General features: G+C 41.1%; 2 protein-coding genes across 5 annotated transcripts in view; one reads left to right on the top strand and one right to left on the bottom strand.

The window, feature by feature from the left end:
• The first annotated feature begins 5,498 nt into the window (after positions 1-5,498).
• LOC119770028 lies at positions 5,499-6,115 on the top strand. Its single transcript, XM_038264103.1, has 2 exons — positions 5,499-5,593; positions 5,656-6,115. Exons 1-2 carry the CDS (start codon positions 5,551-5,553, stop codon positions 6,021-6,023), a joined length of 411 nt encoding a protein of 136 aa, XP_038120031.1. The 5' UTR covers positions 5,499-5,550; the 3' UTR covers positions 6,024-6,115.
• Positions 6,116-12,671: 6,556 nt separating this feature from the next.
• The window catches only part of LOC6042326, a 77,375-nt gene continuing 68,791 nt past the window's right edge, over positions 12,672-21,255 (bottom strand). For 3 of the 4 annotated variants that reach the window (XM_038260134.1, XM_038260136.1, XM_038260135.1), the window contains exons 3-5: positions 15,827-16,058; positions 15,006-15,277; positions 12,672-14,935 (exon numbers count right to left, since the gene is read on the bottom strand). In XM_038260134.1, the coding sequence (XP_038116062.1) occupies positions 13,405-14,935; positions 15,006-15,277; positions 15,827-16,058 (2,035 nt within the window). In that variant the 3' untranslated portion in view covers positions 12,672-13,404. The remainder of the gene's footprint in view (positions 14,936-15,005; positions 15,278-15,826; positions 16,059-21,255) is intronic. The other variant, XM_038260137.1, reaches the window with a different exon arrangement.

The following is a 21,255-nucleotide window of genomic DNA, read 5'->3' as shown; positions in this document are numbered from 1 at the left end:
TTTAAGAAAAAAATCAATATTTATATTTTGTTAACTAAGTTTATAAGCTTTTTAACAAAATAAAAAAAATAAGTAAAATTTTAGGTAAAATTGTTTAAAAAATTGAATTTTGCCTGAAATTTCTTAAAACTAGTTTTGTTTATAAAATCATCAATTTGTATTGCATTTTATACTGAATTTGAAGCACGAATCACAAATTTTCACATTTTACATGAAATTTGTTCAACAGAAATCGCCTATAAATTTGGAGATTTTTTTTTAAATTATGTTTCAAAAACACTTATTATTTATTATTTACAAACTAATTTGACCTTCTCCTAGTGGAAAATTGTCCAAAGAACCCGAAAATGCATTCCGTTTTCCGATTCAAAATTATGTTCATTGAGAAAATCATGACACTTCGAGAAGTTTAAAATAATGACTTTTATCAACATTTTCTTAACTAACTAAACTAACTTTTTAAACTTTTCAAAATTTTATGTTAAGTTCATTTTGAGGTACTTTGAACACTTCTCTAACACGGTCAGTATGATTCTAAACCATTCCGTATGTATTTTAATTGTACTGTTCCTTTTGCGAAAAAAACCTATCAAAGTGCAAGTCAGCCGGCATGGTGCTCTTGGATGTCGAGAAAGCATACGACTCGGCGTGGCAAGAAGCAATCCTACACAAGATGTATCTTGCCAACTTTCCGCTGTACATCCTGAAGATTGTCCGCTCGTTCCTTCAAAACCGATCGTACCACGTTGCGGTAAACGGACACGTGTCGGACCGACACGAAGTTCCTTTTGGCGTCCCGCAAGGCGCCGTACTTAGTCCCACGCTCTACAACTTATTCACGGCCGACTTGGCGATGATCAATGGCGTCAGCTATTTCCTCTTCGCCGACGACACGGGGTACCTCGCGTCGGATTCCGATCCGGCCATCATCGTGACCAAGCTGCAAGCTGCCCAAAACGCCATCGAACGCTACCAGAAGAAGTTGAAGATGAACACAAATGTCGAGAAGTCACAAGCGATCTTCTTCACACGCAAGCGAAGCCCACGCTACCTTCCCCGCAGGGAGGTTTCGGTGTGGGGTGTGCCATGGTCGGAGGATGTCAATTACCTGGGGGCCGCCCTGGACAAGAAGCTGACTCTCGCCAAGCATATCCAGAACGCCACGATCAAATGCGGTAAGATCACCAAGATGCTCTATTCTCTCGTCAACCGGCGGTCCCGCCTAGATATCAACTCTAAGCTGCTACTCTACAAGACGGTGTTCAATCCGACGATGACGTACGGCTACTCGGCGTGGTACGACTGTGCCGCTTCCCACCGGAAGAAACTTCAAGTCAAGCAGAACCGGCTGTTGAAGATGATGCTAATTCTGGATCCTTTCCACCCGACTGACGACGTCCACAGGATGGCGAAGATGGAGTTGATCGATGATTGACTCCAGCGAGTGCTACCGAAGTTCTGGATGGGGTGCGCCACCTCAGCCATTTCCATGCTGCAGCGGTTGTCCCCTTGAGCTGTGATATTAGATTAAGTAATGCCTCCTTTCCTCTAACTATCCCACATCTATTAGCTATTTTGAAGGTTATTTTTGCATTTTTTTTTTTCTTTCTCTGTCTAATTCGTTCTCCTTAGTACCAGTAAACTCTCTCCCCATTTTGAACAAATCAGCTGTTGAAAGGTAGTCCATATCTCAGCTCAGGATAACAACTGCACCAATGTAATTGTTAAAGCAACCTAATAAAATGAAATGAAATGAAACCTATCAAAGTCACCCCGTTTTGCGGTATTTTATAATTTATCAATAATTTATGGATTAAAAATATCTATTCTTATTAGGAGCATTGTTATGTTCAGCAATTAAGTATTATTTTTTCAACTTGTTCAATATGTTTTCAGCAAAGTTGTAACTTTTTATCAACTTAACCTCGAATTTATATACATTTTTACTGCCCATAATTGAAAATTCGGCTATTACGCCAAATCAAGTAGGGGAAATATGCCCATTTTAATCGCTCTAAGCCGTTCGACCAATTTTCATCACTTTTGCCGTTTCCGCCATAAAATCATTTTTAGATGTATCAACAATGGAGAGTTGCTTGCTCACTTTTGTTTGAGCTATTTATTGCTTTGGAACAGTCAAAAACACTTTATGAAAGCTGTAATTCATGATCAAAGTGCTGATAGGCCGATAATAGAAATAGGCTGAGAAAGGGTATAATTCCCCTATTCCGAGAAAAACGCGTTTTAGTGTTTGTCACAAAATCTCCGTCAAGGCAATTTCCCATAAAAGTGGCATATTAGCCGTTTGGTTTTTCGCATCGGCAGCCAAGTCTAAACACTATTTCAGTGAAATTCAAGTTCCAGAAGATGCGTTGGAACATCCTCTATCACCTAGTGCTAACATCTCGTTTTTGGCAAAAGTGGATATTAGCCGTTTTTTCAATGGTGGGCAGTTCACATTTAATTAAAAAATATAAAATTAATTGAAATAAAAATTGAAGAAAATATAAAAAAGAAATATTTAAACAACTTAACTGAATTAATTCAAGTGTATAATTTTCATTTTAAATTTGGATGAAGCACAATAACAAATCCCAGTACCGTAAACTGGGGTGACTTTGATAGCCCGGGGTGACTTTGATAGGTTTTTCAAATGCTCGTCAAATTAATATATAATCATTTTTGAGAATTTTGAGTATGTAAGCATTAAGGGATAGCTTATTATCGAACATATATGCAAAAATGAGACCGTTACATTGGTTGTATCAAAATTAGTAGCCAAATCAAATTTCTATCACCCCGGGCTATCAAAGTCACCCCAGTTTACGGTACATGTTCTAAATATTAAATCATAACACAAGCCTTCTATTTCTATCAGTGCTGTTAAACGTTTGAATTAACGACGTTTAACTTAACGGAATCGTTAAAAGTTAACCTAAACGTGAACGCGAACGGAGCCTACGTTGATCTTAACGAGAACGCGAACGGAACACGTTAATTAACGCCGTTAATTAACGTCGTTAATTAACGTCGTTAATTAACGTCGTTAATTAACGCGTTAATCCTTCTGAGGCCCCGACTTTGAAGGCCTGTATATCCCGAATGACAACATTTAGCGGGTTACTTCCAGTTGCATTTTACGGGCATTAACTGTGACTATGAGTTCCCGGTGAGGTTATTTGTCCAAAGTTACCACCGGTTCCGGCAACCCGGAACATCCGTCAAGCATGTTTTTTTAAAGCTTTTGTCATTTAATCGACATTTGAGCCAATGTTATGAAACGTTGTTTGTAGTACATAGGTACACTGAATACCTTGGGTCAGTTCAGGGCATCTGTGGCCACTCCGGAACCGATTCCATGGTACCACGCAAATGGTTCCGATGATTGTGATGTTCAAAAGTCGACATGTTGCTTATCAAATTTAGTGAAATGAAACTCATTAATCAGCTATTATCATGCCGGTGTCCTTTGACCCGATCGGACCACTCCGGAACCGGTTACCGGAGACCGGAGGAAGTGTAGTGAGTATAGGAAAAGTCCTTTCATGCGACATATCAAACTTCATGAAATTGAAAATTATGTCCTCTTAGATGCATGTCGATGCCTTATGATTCAATATGTAGATTTTTTATTTTATTCAGGAAATATACAATTACACTTTTGTATTGGTTCCGGTTGACCAGCCTTTAAACTCCAGTGCGCTTTTGCAGTTTGTAGGCTACAAGATGGTACGCAGTTGGAGTCCCATTGCATTCCATCCAAGTAGCCAGCTGAATTGTACAGGTTTGACACTCTCATCTCGCCGGTTACCATGGAAACCCAATCAAAGAGCCAGTAGTTGCTGTTTATTACGTCAATTGTCAAATTTGCCTGATTTTTAGTTCAAGGCCTCCTAGATTGCGTTACGGAACCACTTCCGAATGTTATGTCAATGATTTTAAAACCAGCCAACCAATACAAGTGTATAGCCACAAAGTAACACAGAGCGAGCAGTCCAAATAAATGTCATTTTACTTTTTGGCTCCATAAGGTTTGCTGGTAGCAGGCGTGCGATGTACCACAAAGTGGAACCATAAATCAAGTGGCAGTGGTAACTCTGTCTTACTCTGTGGTATAGCTAAAATATATTTATTAATAATATGAAATTCTTCAAAGGCGTCGACACTTTATCTATGATGCAGGAGAAGCGAGAGGGGAGGAAGCACTGTGGCCTCCAATGGCCGATTCCGGAAGGATCAACCCTGATGACGTCAGTTTGGCCTTTATTGGTTATAATTTTCAATTTCATGATGTTTGATATGTCGCATGAAAGGACTTTTCCTATACTCACTACACTTCCTCCGGTCACCGGTAACCGGTTCCGGATTGGTCCGATCGGGAAAAAGGACACCGACATGATAATAGCTGATTAATGAGTTTCATTTCACTAAATTTGATAAGCAACATGTCGACTTTTGAACATCACAATCATCGGAACCATTTGCGTGGTACCATGGAATCGGTTCCGGAGTGGCCACAGATGCCCTGAACTGACCCAAGGTATTCAGTGTACCTATGTATTACAAACAACGTTTCATAACATTGGCTCAAATGTCGATTGAATGACAAAAGCTTTAAAAAAACATGCTTGACGGATGTTCCGGGTTGCCGGAACCGGTGATAATTTTGGACAAATAACCTCACCGGGAACTCATAGTCACAGTTAATGTCCGTAAAATGCAACTGGAAGTAACCCGCTAAATGTTGTCATTCGGGATATACAGGCCTTCAAAGTAGGGGCCTCAGAAGGATTAACGCGTTAATTAACGACGTTAATTAACGGCGTTAATTAACGTGTTCCGTTCGCGTTCTCGTTAAGATCAACGTAGGCTCCGTTCGCGTTCACGTTAATTTTAACGATTAACGGACGCGTTAACGTTAATTAACGTTTAACAGCACTGATTTCTATTATATTTCTATTATATTTTTATTATATTTTAGCTATTATATTTTAACTAGTAATATCTAGTTAAAATATAATAGAAATGGATGGAAATGCTTTAATGATTAAGTAAACGCCAAGTTGCAGTGGAACTATACATTTTAGATTGAAGCGTTTTCTTCATGAAAGAAACGGTTGTTTGCTAAGATTGCATAACCAGAGTTGGCTTTTTTTTCAATTACTGAAAGATCCGCCTAAGAGCGTGGAGTCCCCAATGTCTCATGAGAATCAGAACGAAATCATCTGTTGAGCAAACATTTAATCAACCTTAAATAGTCCACAGTGTCCATAAGTGATATGTTGTGTGCGCAAACATTGGCAAGAACCGTTTAACCGTTCTGCTAACGACGAATGTTGAACGAAGTCAAGCTATTCCTGGATGACCTAAGATTTAGCAAATCAAATAGAACCAGTCGAACAAACAGATTTGCAGATTTTCGAAAATGAAGCTGGAGGCTTGGTCTAACGTTTGAATTGGTGTCTGACTTTGGTAGAGTATAAAAAGATTGTACAAGCAAACTGACGATCATTCTAGATCGGTTCGTACTCCAAGGAACTACTCGTCAAGATGGTTTGCAAACTGGTGCTGATTTCGATGCTGGTCTGCCTAGGTAAGTGATCTCTCGAATGTTTTGAAAGCCCATTCCTGATTGAAACATGTGCTCTCCCCCAGTGGCCGCCGACGTGAGTGAGCTGCACCGTAGACAACCGTCCAAGACGATCCAGCAGCAGCGCAGACTGGCCCGTCCGGTTCCCCAGCGCAAGCTGCAAGTCCGCAACGCTGACCCCGAGCTGGAATCCCAGATTTTCGACACCGTGTACGTGGAGGATCCGGTGGCGCTTCCGGTGCTGGTTGAAAATCTGGACTCGGACAGTCCAACCGCCTTCCAGCTGACGGCCGACCATGCCGACTTCCAGGCCCCGTACCACTACGAAAAGCCTACGGTTGAGAACGACTACGTCGAGCCGGAGCAGCCAACCGATGACTATCTGCCGCCGCATCCCGTCAAGCGACTGGTCAAGTACCGATTGCGGGCGTAAGGTGGACTGATCGGGTGGGACTATTGGTATCCCGGCAGAGGAGGGCAACAAAATGTTGGCAACTAAGCAAAAGAATCTTTGAGATTTTTAAATAAACCTTTTAAATTTCGATATGTACTGTATTTTTTTAGCGAAAAATGTTCATTTCTCAGTAATATCCATTCATTTAACCCTTACTGGCCTGATTTTAAATATTGTTTTCAAACCAGCCAACATAATATCACAGTTATTTTTGCGTATTTCAATTACGAAAATTTTGGTACCCTACCATGTATAGGTCATCGCTGAAATTTTCAAGTTAACGCAGTTTTATGGAAAAATTTTTTTGCCGTTTTCGTCATTTTCCCATTTTTGCGCGTTCCGCGTCGAAAACCCCAGTTTTTTTAAATCGTATCTCAGAAAATTGAAAACATAACTTCACCATTTTTTGATATGTTATGTAAAATTTTAAGAGGAATCAGGTAAAAATATTTTCAGACATTCAAAACAGCATTTTAAATTTTCATACGACCTTTTCAAATGTTAAGCAAGATTTTTGAAACTTTCTACTATTTTTCCCAATTAGCCAAACTAATCGGATCGGATTGAATGGCGCGGAGATATGACACGGCGTAGGCCACACTAATGGGCAAACAAATAAATACGGGTCTAATTATTTTGGCCAAAGAACCCCTAGAAAAATGTTGAGCCCGCTCGGAGAACTTTTTTTTTAATCATGCTGTTTTCGTGGGGAATTTTCGTATTGAAAGTCGCCATCAATATCTTTTCACTTGCGCTAATGTTTTCAAAGCGCTTAAGATATGAAATTGCTTCCAACTACCGGCAACATGTTCTTTTTAACATTAGTTAGTCACTCTCTTGAAAAATAATCGCGAAATATGTAAATACTAATTATAAATTAGCGCCACAAAAAAAAAACAAACGCGCCAAGTCTTTTAACGTTTGAATTTTGACGAAAACCCATTCCAATCGAAGGCTGAAGAAAACCGAGCGAGGAGCGAAGGCAAATAAAGAACAAAGGGTGGCCACCAACACAGTAGCGCCTGTTGGAGTGAGCCAGTGATGCCAGGAAATTTTCTCTATAAATGCTACTTTTCGTGAGTGTTCGCTTAAAATTTCATCAATGTAGGCAGCACTAAGACCCAAAAGAGCGCTGGAAGAAAAAAGAACTAAGCTGAAAATGAGAAATATTTTTTTGATGTGCTTGTAAAAGGAATAGCATAACTTTTAATAAAAGTGAAAATAAACAGAAATGATCACAAAAAGTTCCTCTACTCGTTGGTTTTAGCACGGACGAACGGACATGACACGAGGTTTCGAAAAAGTGAAGCCAGTTTTCTTTTTTTTTTTTTTCTTGGCGCAGAAAAGGGCGGATAAGCATTTTGACAGCTAAAACATCTTTGCAAATTACGAGCCAACAGGTAACTTTTTCACAAAACTCGAAATGTTAAACAATAGCTGGCCTTCTCAGCTATCTTTTAACACTGCGGGTTTTGTCAAATAGTTACTTGTTGGCTCGAAATTTGCAAAATAGTTCTGACTGTCAAAATGCTTATGCGCCCTTTTCAAATATTGCTCCAGGTTTATGAATGGTCCCTATACGCTTATTACATTGCTCATAACTCTAAACAGAATATTTTTTTCAGTGTAGTTCAGTGGATGGTAGTAACCTGCAGTGCTGTTAAACGTTAATTAACGTTAACGCGTCCGTTAATCGTTAAAATTAACGTGAACGCGAACGGAGCCTACGTTGATCTTAACGAGAACGCGAACGGAACACGTTAATTATCGCCGTTAATTAACGTCGTTAATTAACGCGTTAATCCTTCTGAGGCCCCGACTTTGAAGGCCTGTATATCCCGAATGACAACATTTAGCGGGTTACTTCCAGTTGCATTTTACGGACATTAACTGTGACTATGAGTTCCCGGTGAGGTTATTTGTCCAAAATTATCACCGGTTCCGGCAACCCGGAACATCCGTCAAGCATGTTTTTTTAAAGCTTTTGTCATTCAATCGACATTTGAGCCAATGTTATGAAACGTTGTTTGTAGTACATAGGTACACTGAATACCTTGGGTCAGTTCAGGGCATCTGTGGCCACTCCGGAACCGATTCCATGGTACCACGCAAATGGTTCCGATGATTGTGATGTTCAAAAGTCGACATGTTGCTTATCAAATTTAGTGAAATGAAACTCATTAATCAGCTATTATCATGTCGGTGTCCTTTTTCCCGATCGGACCAATCCGGAACCGGTTACCGGTGACCGGAGGAAGTGTAGTGAGTATAGGAAAAGTCCTTTCATGCGACATATCAAACATCATGAAATTGAAAATTATAACCAATGAAGGCCAAACTGACGTCATCAGGGTTGATCCTTCCGGAATCGGCCATTGGAGGCCACAGTGCTTCCCCCTCCTCTCGCTTCTCCTGCATCATAGATAAAGTGTCGACGCCTTTGAAGAATTTCATATTATTAATAAATATATTTTAGCTATACCACAGAGTAAGACAGAGTTACCACTGCCACTTGATTTATGGTTCCACTTTGTGGTACATCGCACGCCTGCTACCAGCAAACCTTATGGAGCCAAAAAGTAAAATGACATTTATTTGGACTGCTCGCTCTGTGTTACTTTGTGGCTATACACTTGTATTGGTTGGCTGGTTTTAAAATCATTGACATAACATTCGGAAGTGGTTCCGTAACGCAATCTAGGAGGCCTTGAACTAAAAATCAGGCAAATTTGACAATTGACGTAATAAACAGCAACTACTGGCTCTTTGATTGGGTTTCCATGGTAACCGGCGAGATGAGAGTGTCAAACCTGTACAATTCAGCTGGCTACTTGGATGGAATGCAATGGGACTCCAACTGCGTACCATCTTGTAGCCTACAAACTGCAAAAGCGCACTGGAGTTTAAAGGCTGGTCAACCGGAACCAATACAAAATTGTAATTGTATATTTCCTGAATAAAATAAAAAATCTACATATTGAATCATAAGGCATCGACATGCATCTAAGAGGACATAATTTTCAATTTCATGAAGTTTGATATGTCGCATGAAAGGACTTTTCCTATACTCACTACACTTCCTCCGGTCTCCGGTAACCGGTTCCGGGTGGTCCGATCGGGTCAAAGGACACCGGCATGATAATAGCTGATTAATGAGTTTCATTTCACTAAATTTGATAAGCAACATGTCGACTTTTGAACATCACAATCATCGGAACCATTTGCTTGGTACCATGGAATCGGTTCCGGAGTGGCCACAGATGCCCTGAACTGACCCAAGGTATTCAGTGTACCTATGTACTTCAAACAAGGTTTCATAACATTGGCTCAAATGTCGATTAAATGACAAAAGCTTTAAAAAAACATGCTTGACGGATGTTCCGGGTTGCCGGAACCGGTGGTAACTTTGGACAAATAACCTCACCGGGAACTCATAGTCACAGTTAATGCCCGTAAAATGCAACTGGAAGTAACCCGCTAAATGTTGTCATTCGGGATATACAGACCTTCAAAGTCGGGGCCTCAGCATGAGCATGAGCATGAGCATGAGAGACCACCCATGGTTGTCCTTCTCCGTTGCTGAACAGGACCGTAATATCCCATCAGCACAACTGGTCACACGCTTCAACGATCAAATGATGTTTCCCTTATCAACAGCATGCATGAATGCGCTGAAAAGATAAAACATCACGATCTTCAAAACTAGAGCCGGTGCGAATAGGAAACAGTCGTTGGCCACCAACGGCGCCCGCCATGTCAGTTTGTAGATCTCGAGGGGATGGGACGGGAATGTTAGTTAGCACAGGCTGCTACCAAGGGTGGGTTCTATACGATATCCACACCCCGCGTGTGCCGGAAAACTACTTCTACTTGGGATTTTGTTAGTGGGGAAGGGTAATGGCCAGGATTCATCATAGAGGATGATGATGTGGCCCAATAATCAATGAATTTTGTTGAATAGGGTGATGTATTATGTATTCTCAAGGCAAACAATCGGATGATGCGGATGAGACCGTTCCCGGTTATTTGGTGTTGAGTTTAACATAAATGATTCAATCTTAGACAGCCGGCTGTGGAAAGATAGAATCAAAATTATGTGTGATTAAAAGGTGAAATATTAAACTCAGCGTAACATATTTACGTAGAGTTGCCCTGAGACTATTTATACTTTTAAATTATTATAAGATGAGCGACCAATTAATGACTGAAGAGTTATGATGTTATCTGAAGGACTTGAACAATCGCGTTGAAACAATATTTGTCGCCGTGATTCGCGGGAAACGAATGGTCGAATTGAATGATAATTTATATTTTGCTGACGCAATTTAAAAAGAATCTTCCCGTGAAACAATTGCAAATCATAGAACAAAGAAATCCGACTGTGATGTGTATCAAATACATGACTAACGAGAAAAACACACCGACGACGATGGACGAAAACGGAACGCGAAAAAAAAATGCGTCCCGACGGACAGGCACCTCGAAACGAACTGGCTCAGCTCTGCTGTCATCATGACAACTAGAGCTAGCCGCACCTTCACACACACACGCACGAACTCACCCGAAATACACACCGACGACGAACGACGAAAACGGAACGCGAAAAATATGCGTCCCGACGGACAGGCACCGCGAAACGAACTGGCTCTGCTCTGCTGTCATCGTGACAACCAGAGCTAGCCGCACCTTCACACACACACGCACGAACTCACCCGAAATACACACCGACGACGATCGACGAAAACGGAACGCGAAAAATATGCGTCCCGACGGACAGGCACCGCGAAACGAACTCAGGCCTTCAAAGTCGGGGCCTCAGAAGGATTAACGCGTTAATTAACGGCGTTAATTAACGTGTTCCGTTCGCGTTCTCGTTAAGATCAACGTAGGCTCCGTTCGCGTTCACGTTTAGGTTAACTTTTAACGATTCCGTTAAGTTAAACGTCGTTAATTTAAACGTTTAACAGCACTGGTAACCTGGATAAAAAAAAGCTTTTTTTTTTTTGTTTGTAGAGCCTTAATATCACTGCGACCAATTATAGGAATATTGTGGTGAAAAAAGCTTAAATCATCAAAAAAACGAGTTATTTTCAAAAGTGGTCACAGATAACCTTATGGGAAATTGGACGGCTCCATATACACAAAAATGTCTTAAATACAGTATGTAAAAAAAGTATTTACACCCCTTGGGCACTATGCACATTTTGTGATGGAACATGTAACAACTTAAAGTTTGACAGAAACCTAGTACTACGTTTTGTTCAGAAACTCATGCCGAACATTGTGCAATAAAAAGCTCATGAAAAGATGATTTCTATAAAATGTTGTATAACAAATACTATTACAAATTAAAAAAAGGTGCAAAAAAAGTTTGTACACCTTTCGAAAAATTAACATAAATAAAGTTATTTGTTGACAAATCACCATTAATCCAGTCTCCCAACTCCAAATAGGCATCCTTGACTGATTAAACAAAATAATTTGGATTGAATATAAAGTTTACTAATTACTTAGTATAAAAGTTTATATAACTCTGGAAATTCTATATAAAACTTATCTAAACTTAATTTTGAAAACATTCAATTTAACTAAATGTCAATATATTTTGTGGGTCTTTGTATCGATAGAATAGATTTTTCGTAGGAATTTCGTACCAACCTGGAATTACGTCGTCGGAAAATCCGCCGGCATCCGAACCGGTCCCGATTCACAAGTCAACCTATGTGGAAAGGGCATAAAATTTCCGATCTTTTGATACCCATACATCTAGGTTTTCTTTAAAACCCACGTTTTTAAATACCTGAGCAAAAAGTAGGATTGATCCACGAGATCAAAAATTACAAAATGCCATACATTTTTGGCAGGTTACTCAAACGAAACCATTTCGCGTCCCGGGAAAAAAAATCGGCGATCTTATACGAGGTTTAACTCTTTTTCCCTTACTTAACTAAACATAAAGATATCCAAAAAGTACTTGTGGAACCTGAAGACGGATCAAAATAAACATAAATTAGAAAAAAAATGGTTTATGGATGATCTCAGCAGAAAAATGAAAATCCGAAATCGATTTCGAGGTGAATTGCTCAAAATACATTTTGTCAATTTTAACCTTAACCGATTTGGCTAACATTCTGCACAGATATTTTTTTCCTGAGGAGTTGAAAAAAAGTATCAAACTTATTTTTGGGATATGAGTTCTGTCGCTCGAAGCTAGTCCCTCCCATACGTAATTTCGTCAATTTTGAGGTAATTATGCAGTTCGGTTCGTAATTATGTAAACTACCAGAAAAACCAATAATATTTAGTACTTTGCTCTAGAAAACCGGAGAAAATTCACCTTTTCGTGAAATTCTAACACAGCCATATGGGCGGGACAAATTTGGCATGCGTTTTTCTCGGCTTGCTGTTTTTACATATGGGACGGACTCGATTAGAGCGGCAGTTCAGTACATCTCAGCATGTAGGTAATGGTAGACTTTATGACTTTGCGAAATCTACTATGGATTATTGGGTGTTAGAAATTTAGTTAAAAACTTTAATTTCCATGTTCACTCGAGCTTGTGTGTTGTAGATGATAATGGTTCAGGGATTTCGGATAACCTAAATAAAGCATGCGACAAATCACAGTTACATTTTACCAAGTTTTGCAACTCTATATTCCAAATGGAAAAATTAAAAACTGCATTAATTTATTGTAACACCGTTGCATTAATTTATTTTAAAAGGTTCTAATAATATAAGTCACAAGTTACGTCCTGTTCGCGCTCCGTTCCGTTATATTTCCTTAACTCACTCTTATCGACACAGTTTCACTATCTCTCACTTCTTGATCTGTCTCATTCTCTCACGATTACTTAACTAAATATATTCCTTCCCATCATCCATGCATCCATCATCACTGTTCTACAACTCTAATTACGTTTACTTTGACAACGCAAACCACGGGCCCAGCCTCTAATCGTATGTCGGGCTGCAATTTTTTTAAGGTTTGAATTCATTACATTATGCATCATGGGGGGAGGGTTGGGTAGGGACGCAAAAATATCGGATTAAGTAAGAATAGTTTCGTTTGCTGCGCGCCCCGTAAAATGCCTCGTTTGCTACCAAGTATATTTATTTGTTCGTTTTATTTTCATTTCGGTGAAAGTAAGGTTGGGCTTTTTTTCCTATCCGTTGGAAGGAAGGTGTGTGTGTGTGTGTGAATGTATCGCGGAAAACCAAAAAATATCACAAGAGGGGCTTTCGTTTTTCCCATATTTGCTTAAAAACCGAACTGAGCAACACTAACTACCTGCAACGTCTAACTCTGTTTTGTTTAATTAGAAGTTAAAGGAGAAATTTCGCTGTCTCATCACATACCTTATGAGTCGAAGCGTTTGGGCGGGGGCAGCAGGTTCTCGCTGCTGGCACTCAGGTTCGGGAGGGACTTGAACAGCTTCAGTCGGTTGCTGTTGATTTGGCTGGAGTTGGTGGCGTCGCTGGGGTCGAGGTGCTGCTGCTGCTGCCGGCGCGTCGGTTCCGGCGGCATTTGAATGAGGACCGGTGCGGGGGCGCTCGCCTGCTGCAGGCGTGGGTTGGAGGCCGAGGAGCACACGGGACGCACGACCAGCGGCGTTGGCCGGTGGTGGTGAATGCAGGGCGAGGACGGATCCTGGGTTTCGTGTAGCCGCTGGATGTTTGCGATGTCTAGTTCGAGCATTTCTTGGATGTTGAGTTCGAGGGGATCGTACGGCGGGGAAGGGCGTGGCGTTTCCGCGTCGGGGTCGTCGCCTCGAGCCGAGCTGTCGAACTGGATGTCGGTGGTTTGTAGATGGTCGGCGGCGCCCGTGACCAGCACGTGATGGTGATGGTGGTGATGAGGGCGATGATGGTGACTGCTGGTGGGGCTTTGTTCCTGCGGTACGACCGGCCCGAGGAAGCTGGTCATGTCGTAGATGATGCTTTTGGGGTTCAGAAGCAACTGATCTTTGGTAGGGCTGCTGTACTCGACGGGTTGCTCGCTGACGAAGCTGAGCTTTTGCTGCTGAAGCAACTTGGTGTCCGAGTATCTCCGCAGGTCATGGCGAGGATCTTCCTGGACGTAATGGCCGCCGCCCATGACGGTCGAACGCCGATTGTACAGTTTGGCTTGGCATGCCACCGATTCGTGGCACGGCGGCGCCGGGTCGTTCAGAATATCACGGTTTTCTAAGAAAATTGCCGAGTTCGGATATCGGCATGGCACTCCTGCTGTACTGCTACTACTAACACTACTCAGTTCTGCGTTCGGCACTTTGAACAGATTTAAGTCGGCCGTCTTAATGCTACTGCTACAACTACTTCCATTGTTTTGTTCGCTAATACTTGCAGCCGGATGCTGCTGCTGCATTTGTTCCTCCTCGTGGACCGTGTGCGAAGACCCGGAGATTGCCGAGTACCGATGGGTCGCAACCACCACGCCACTACCGCTGCCACTTCCACCGTCGCAAATGTTGTGCGCCGAGTCGTGGAAAGGCATCGGTGTGAGGCTGCCACTGCCCTGAATACACGGCTTGAACGACACCTGACTGATATCGTCCAGCGTCCAGTCACGGTCATAGCTAATCGAGCTGTTCTCAATGTTCGCCGCAATGATCTGACCCTGCTGATTCAGTTGTAGCTCACAAGGATGACCACCACCGACGCCTCCTCCAACCCCAATCGAACCGATCAACTGCTGGTCATAGCCCCGCATCATCGGACCAATCGTTACGCTATTGTTGCTAACACTACTCCCAGCCCCTCCGCTGCCACCTTGTCCACCGCAAACCCCACCCCCGCTGGTAGCTGCCGTCCGTACCCGCCGGAACTGCTGCATCACCGGTGACTGCGGTGGATGAATCTTCTCCGGGGCGTTCTGGATAAGCAAAATCCTAAAAAGCAAAAAAGAAAACAATCGTCCTTAGCTCGACACAACCCGACCATCTTAAACTCCAACAATACCTATACCTATTCCTTGCCCGCCACCGATTACACAGGTTCAAGTACTGCTTGCACTGGATGTACATGAAGACGACGCCACCGGTCAGCCCCACCGTCACCACGACCAGCTTCGTCCAGAAGGGCCACCCAATCAATCCGCGCCGTACCTCCTCGGCGGCCCGCTCAATCAGCACGCAGAGCGACCAGATGACGCACAGGGCCGCCGCACAATGGAACAGAACCGCACAGAACAGGCGCCGCCGCTCCACTCCAGACATCTCCAGACTGCGCCACTGCGGAAGACATAAGGATATCAGTTAGTTCCACCATCGTTCCAGCCCGCCCCCGCTCAACTCAATATCCGGATGATAAATCGTCCACCCGTGATTAAGCCAAACAGATTAACCCCTTTTGTCTTTGCGGGGTTGTGGCGAACGTGTGTGTGTGCGTTGCCTACTTCCAGGCGAAGCAATTAAATTTTCATTATATGACTTTGGGGCCGGCGATTGCCGCTGTCGTCGTCGTCATCTGCGCGCTGCTCATCAGTTGGAGGAGGAGATTATTGTGTAATCCACACGGGCCGGATAATTCGATTATTCTGGCTCGGTTGACGTAACACAGATCGGCGGTTCTGGAAATTGTCCCCACACACACAAAGGCCGAGATGTCGGGTCGGGACGTCGTAATAGCTGATTAGGCAGCGTCATTTTGTCGCTTTTGTAACGTGCTACATTTGGTAAATAATAGTCGCTTAGTCAGAAAAGGGTCGTGTTGTTCATCGCAAATGTCTGAGATGTTCCCCCCCCCCCTCATTTCCATAATTGAACTGTTACGTTACAAACCTCGTTGAACGGCTTGATCTTGGTGTGCATGATGAACGGGAACTTGCACAGCTCGCACGCGTTCGTCTCGGACGCCGTAAGCCACTGCTGCAGACAGGACTGGTGCACGTACTTGAGGCTGCCCGAGCAGTAGCACGGCGTCAGCAGCGGGTTCTGGGGATCGGACTCGCAGTGGCAAATCCGGCAGATGTCGCCGCTGCTCTGAGACGCGTGGCTGCTGCTGGAACCGTATCTGTGAGGGGGAAAGGAAGAAAAACGGTTTATAAGCTATTTTTCAACTCTCAGAAAATTATATTAAAAAAAAACATTCGTGTAACAAGAAATGTTCAAACAACTTCTGGTTGCCAACTTGCAGAACTCTCTTTCCCATCCTAATGATAGTTATAATGGCACGAACAAGCCTCCTGACACACCAGTAAAGCCAAATTAATTATCAACAGGCACGTTATTTACTGGTGGCACGCATATGAGACAGGAAAAAAAAAACTAAAACCATTAACCCTGGCAATGCGTGGGAACGTGATTCCGCTAAAATGACAACTTTAACCGAAAATGTTTCAATTCAGACCAATTTTCACAAATTTAATAAATATGATATGGTGTTAAAAAATCTGTCAAAATATGGAAATTACAAAAACAAACCAACCACTTTAACGACCCCCAGGTCTTTTGTGGTATCTATTGCAAGTTTCTGCTCGAACCTAGGAGTCCAAAGGCTTGAAAGAGGAGAGCACCCAAACCTATTTTTACTCCAAGGAACCTTCCACTCCAACGTTCGAACTGGCGACCTTTGGATTGCGAGTCCAACCGCCGCCAGCGATTCCACCGAAGTAGGCTTGGTTTGTTGTTGTGTTGTTCGTCTTTACAGCAGGGAGACGGCTCCCACACCTGGAATGACTTAACGGCCTAACAACAACCAAGGCCGGGACCGACGCCTGCTGCCTCAATGGGAATTAGTGCTGTGTTATTTTATTTTATGAAATCACATGACGAAATCCGGACTGCAACCCGCTAAGATCACCATCTCCATGCGGATGCGTTCAACATTTCTGGAGTTTTTTTTAAAAGGTCCAATAAACCAAATTTCCAGTTTTTGCTTTTTGGGTGTTTTTGAAACCGCCTTGAGTCAGGGGTATCAAAAAACACCCAAAAAGCAAAAACTGAAAATTTGGTTTATTGGACATTTTCAAAAAAAAACCCCCAGATTTGAATTATGGCTTGTACAGTACTTATTCCCAGTGATCCCCGTTATTCCTTAACTGGGTGTTGTCAAACTGTGCGCTGGATACTGGACTGTCGTTTAGTTCAAAATCAGACAAACTTATAAATAATACAATAACAAAGCAAAAGCATAATGAATGCCAAAATAATTATCAACAATTAAAACATTATTTTTAGGTTTTCATTAAATTTCATGTCATAGTCAAAGAATTTGTAAAGGGGATGCTTTGAATATTTTTTTGAGTTACATTCATTTTATTTTTTTGTTAGCAAAATATGATGCATAGATGTTCCCCTTGTCGTTTTACGATCAGCCCAGTTGGCAAGCAGAACAACTTTCCCCAAGACACCATATTTTAAAGATTTTTTGCTGAAAACTTATAAGCTTCCGAAAAGGACCATTTTTGCGCGGATTAAGATTGGACGACTATTTCGTCCTGCACAGTGGAAAAACTGAAACAATTGCTTTTCTCCATACATTTTGATATTTTTCCCATACAAACTTCAAGCGATTAGAAGGAGGGGTTTCCGTGGTCAAATTTAGAATTTAGCCTAGTAATGGGTCAATCTTTGATTTCAGGGGGTAGCCCCGAGAAAGCCCGGATTAGGACCACCCTACAGTCCATACAAAAATGATATAAAAAAAATTCATCTTCATTTTTCGATGTAAAATCAAAATGTGCAGTCAAAAAACACTTTAGTGAAATTTTGATAAAGTGCACCGTTTTCAAGTTATAGCCATTTTCAGATAACTTTTTTGACAATAGTCGCAGTTATTGCTAATTTTGCACCTAATTCGACGCACAGCCAGAAAAATGGCAATGCGTGGGAACGTGATTCCGCTAAAATGACAACTTTAACCGAAAATGTTTCAATTCAGACCAATTTTCACAAATTTAATAAATATGATATGGTGTTAAAAAATCTGTCAAAATATGGAAATTACAAAAACAAACCAACCACTTTAACGACCCCCAGGTCTTTTGTGGTATCTATTGCAAGTTTCTGCTCGAACCTAGGAGTCCAAAGGCTTGAAAGAGGAGAGCACCCAAACCTATTTTTACTCCAAGGAACCTTCCACTCCAACGTTCGAACTGGCGACCTTTGGATTGCGAGTCCAACCGCCGCCAGCGATTCCACCGAAGTAGGCTTGGTTTGTTGTTGTGTTGTTCGTCTTTACAGCAGGGAGACGGCTCCCACACCTGGAATGACTTAACGGCCTAACAACAACCAAGGCCGGGACCGACGCCTGCTGCCTCAATGGGAATTAGTGCTGTGTTATTTTATTTTATGAAATCACATGACGAAATCCGGACTGCAACCCGCTAAGATCACCATCTCCATGCGGATGCGTTCAACATTTCTGGAGTTTTTTTTAAAAGGTCCAATAAACCAAATTTCCAGTTTTTGCTTTTTGGGTGTTTTTGAAACCGCCTTGAGTCAGGGTATCAAAAACACCCAAAATCAAAACTGAAAATTTGGTTTATTGACATTTTCAAAAAACCCCAGATTTGAATTATGGCTTGTACAGTACTTATTCCCAGTGATCCCCGTTATTCCTTAACTGGGTGTTGTCAAACTGTGCGCTGGATACTGGACTGTCGTTTAGTTCAAAATCAGACAAACTTATAAATAATACAATAACAAAGCAAAAGCATAATGAATGCCAAAATAATTATCAACAATTAAAACATTATTTTTAGGTTTTCATTAAATTTCATGTCATAGTCAAAGAATTTGTAAAGGGGATGCTTTGAATATTTTTTTGAGTTACATTCATTTTATTTTTTTGTTAGCAAAATATGATGCATAGATGTTCCCCTTGTCGTTTTACGATCAGCCCAGTTGGCAAGCAGAACAACTTTCCCCAAGACACCATATTTTAAAGATTTTTTGCTGAAAACTTATAAGCTTCCGAAAAGGACCATTTTTGCGCGGATTAAGATTGGACGACTATTTCGTCCTGCACAGTGGAAAAACTGAAACAATTGCTTTTCTCCATACATTTTGATATTTTTCCCATACAAACTTCAAGCGATTAGAAGGAGGGGTTTCCGTGGTCAAATTTAGAATTTAGCCTAGTAATGGGTCAATCTTTGATTTCAGGGGTAGCCCCGAAAGCCCGGATTAGGACCACCCTACAGTCCATACAAAAATGATATAAAAAATTCATCTTCATTTTTCGATGTAAAATCAAAATGTGCAGTCAAAAACACTTTAGTGAAATTTTGATAAAGTGCACCGTTTTCAAGTTATAGCCATTTTCAGATAACTTTTTTGACAATAGTCGCAGTTATTGCTAATTTTGCACCTAATTCGACGCACAGCCAGAAAATATTCACATCAGAATGCACACCCCCTCTCCACACCGCATGCCTACTGTGGTGGGTGTCTAGGATAAAAGCTATCATCGATTTAAAGCAAAGCTTTTGGGTGTGTGTCTTAAACATTTTTTTTTTCTGTTGTAGTTTGAGGTGAGAACATTTGTCTAAAAATATTTCCAATCTGCAATAATATATATTTTTTTTAAGTTAGTGTCCATGTTTGCTCACTAGGGTGCCCAGAATATGGCACTTTTTTTCAAAACCTCGCTCTACAAGCTGAATATTGTTCCTTGACCTATTTAAGGACTCTGAGCCAAATATGAGCAAAATCGGTCATCATTTACCCATTGATACTCGGAGGTGAAGTTTGTTTGGGAAAAATCGAAAAAATGTATGGAAAACCCAAGTTTCTTACGGTTTGGTCTGGACGGTGCGCTATTACCATCCAAATATTCCCAAAAGTGAGATTCTTATTGAAAATTTAATGCTCTACAACTTTGTAGAACATGCCAAAGCTGTGAAACTCGATTCTGAAAAGTTATTAGCGATTTAAAAAAGTCATTTTTGTATGAAAAACATTTTTTTCACCAACTTTAGGCTCGGGTATCAATGGGTTTATCTCATCCAATTTCGCTCAAAATTTACACAGATGCTTTAAATAACCCATTTAACCGTTTTCCGCTTGTGGAGCAGGGGTCATTTTTTCTGGGCACCCTATTGCTCACCCATGGAATTTTTTTTTTTTTTTTTGGAAGCTGAGAAATTGCTCTATATTTGACTTTTTTTTAACTTTGTTGATACGGCCTTTAGTTGCTGAATTATTGCCATGCAAAGGTTTAAAAACAGGAAAATTGATGTTTTCCAAGTCTCACACAAACAATCCACCATTTTCTGATGTCGATATTTCAGCAACAAATGGTCTAATTTTCAATTCAAAAATATAAAACATTTGTATAATTTTTCGATCTTTTCGAAAACAATATTTTGATTTTTTTTACATCAAGACTAACATTTCAAAAGGGTGCAATACTGAATGTTTGGCCTTTTGAAATGTTAGTCTTTATTTAAAAGAAAATGAAAATATTGGCATTCATAAGCTAAACGACATGCGACATCTAGTGTTGAGTAGCAGAACAGAGCGAAGCATGTCGATTGAAATTTCCGCGCTTTGAGGTTATGTATGCGAATTCTGTTTTGTTAAATTCCAGCGTTCAAAACAACTTTCGAGCAAAAATTCAAGCTGATACTTTGTTAACTTTTGATGCCATATCATTTTAAACAATATTTTTTTTCAAAATTATTTTTTTTTCAAAGTCTTTTTTATTGCGTTAATTTATAGAGGGCAAAAAGTTTACACTCGTACTACTTGAATTTTTCCTCAAAAGTTGTTCTAAGAGCTGTAAATTCAATTTTAAGTTTGCATTCCTATATACAGGGTGACCACTCTAATTCCATTTTCAAATTCCCGACTTTTTCCCGAATTTTTTCCAGACTTTTCCAGAATGCTCAAATAATAGGCATTTTTTATCTAAAGAATGATTTCGAACAAAAAACATTCTATAAGAAAAGTCAATATTAACCAACGAAAAAAAAATCTCAATGAATTATTGCGCATTTTGCACTTTACTAGAGTCTTGCGCAATTATTTTCATCACAGTATTTTTTCATCACAGTGATTTTTCTTCACAGTGATGACGATGATATCCGTTGCTATGGCAGGCTGTTTATTTACTAATTTTTGGAAGTTCAGAAAGCTCGTCCAGCCCAGAGAAAGTGTGTTCCGACTTGTTCCGACTGTGGAATCGCGGTCTTTGGTGCCGGGATGCAGTGGTGTTGCGCCGGCATCTTGGCTTGCGGTGAATCTTTGGAGTCAAATAACGGCTG

This window comes from Culex quinquefasciatus, chromosome 3 (assembly GCF_015732765.1).
Source record: "Culex quinquefasciatus strain JHB chromosome 3, VPISU_Cqui_1.0_pri_paternal, whole genome shotgun sequence".
Taxonomy (NCBI): domain Eukaryota; kingdom Metazoa; phylum Arthropoda; class Insecta; order Diptera; family Culicidae; genus Culex; species Culex quinquefasciatus.
This window is presented reverse-complemented; position numbering and strand designations above follow the sequence as displayed.

Coding starts and splice junctions, on each gene's coding strand:
- LOC119770028 (XM_038264103.1), top strand. CDS start 5,551: ATGGTTTGCAAACTGGTGCTGATTTCGATGCTGGTCTGCCTAG. Junction 5,594..5,655: donor TTCGATGCTGGTCTGCCTAG/GTAAGTGATCTC, acceptor GCTCTCCCCCAG/TGGCCGCCGACGTGAGTGAG.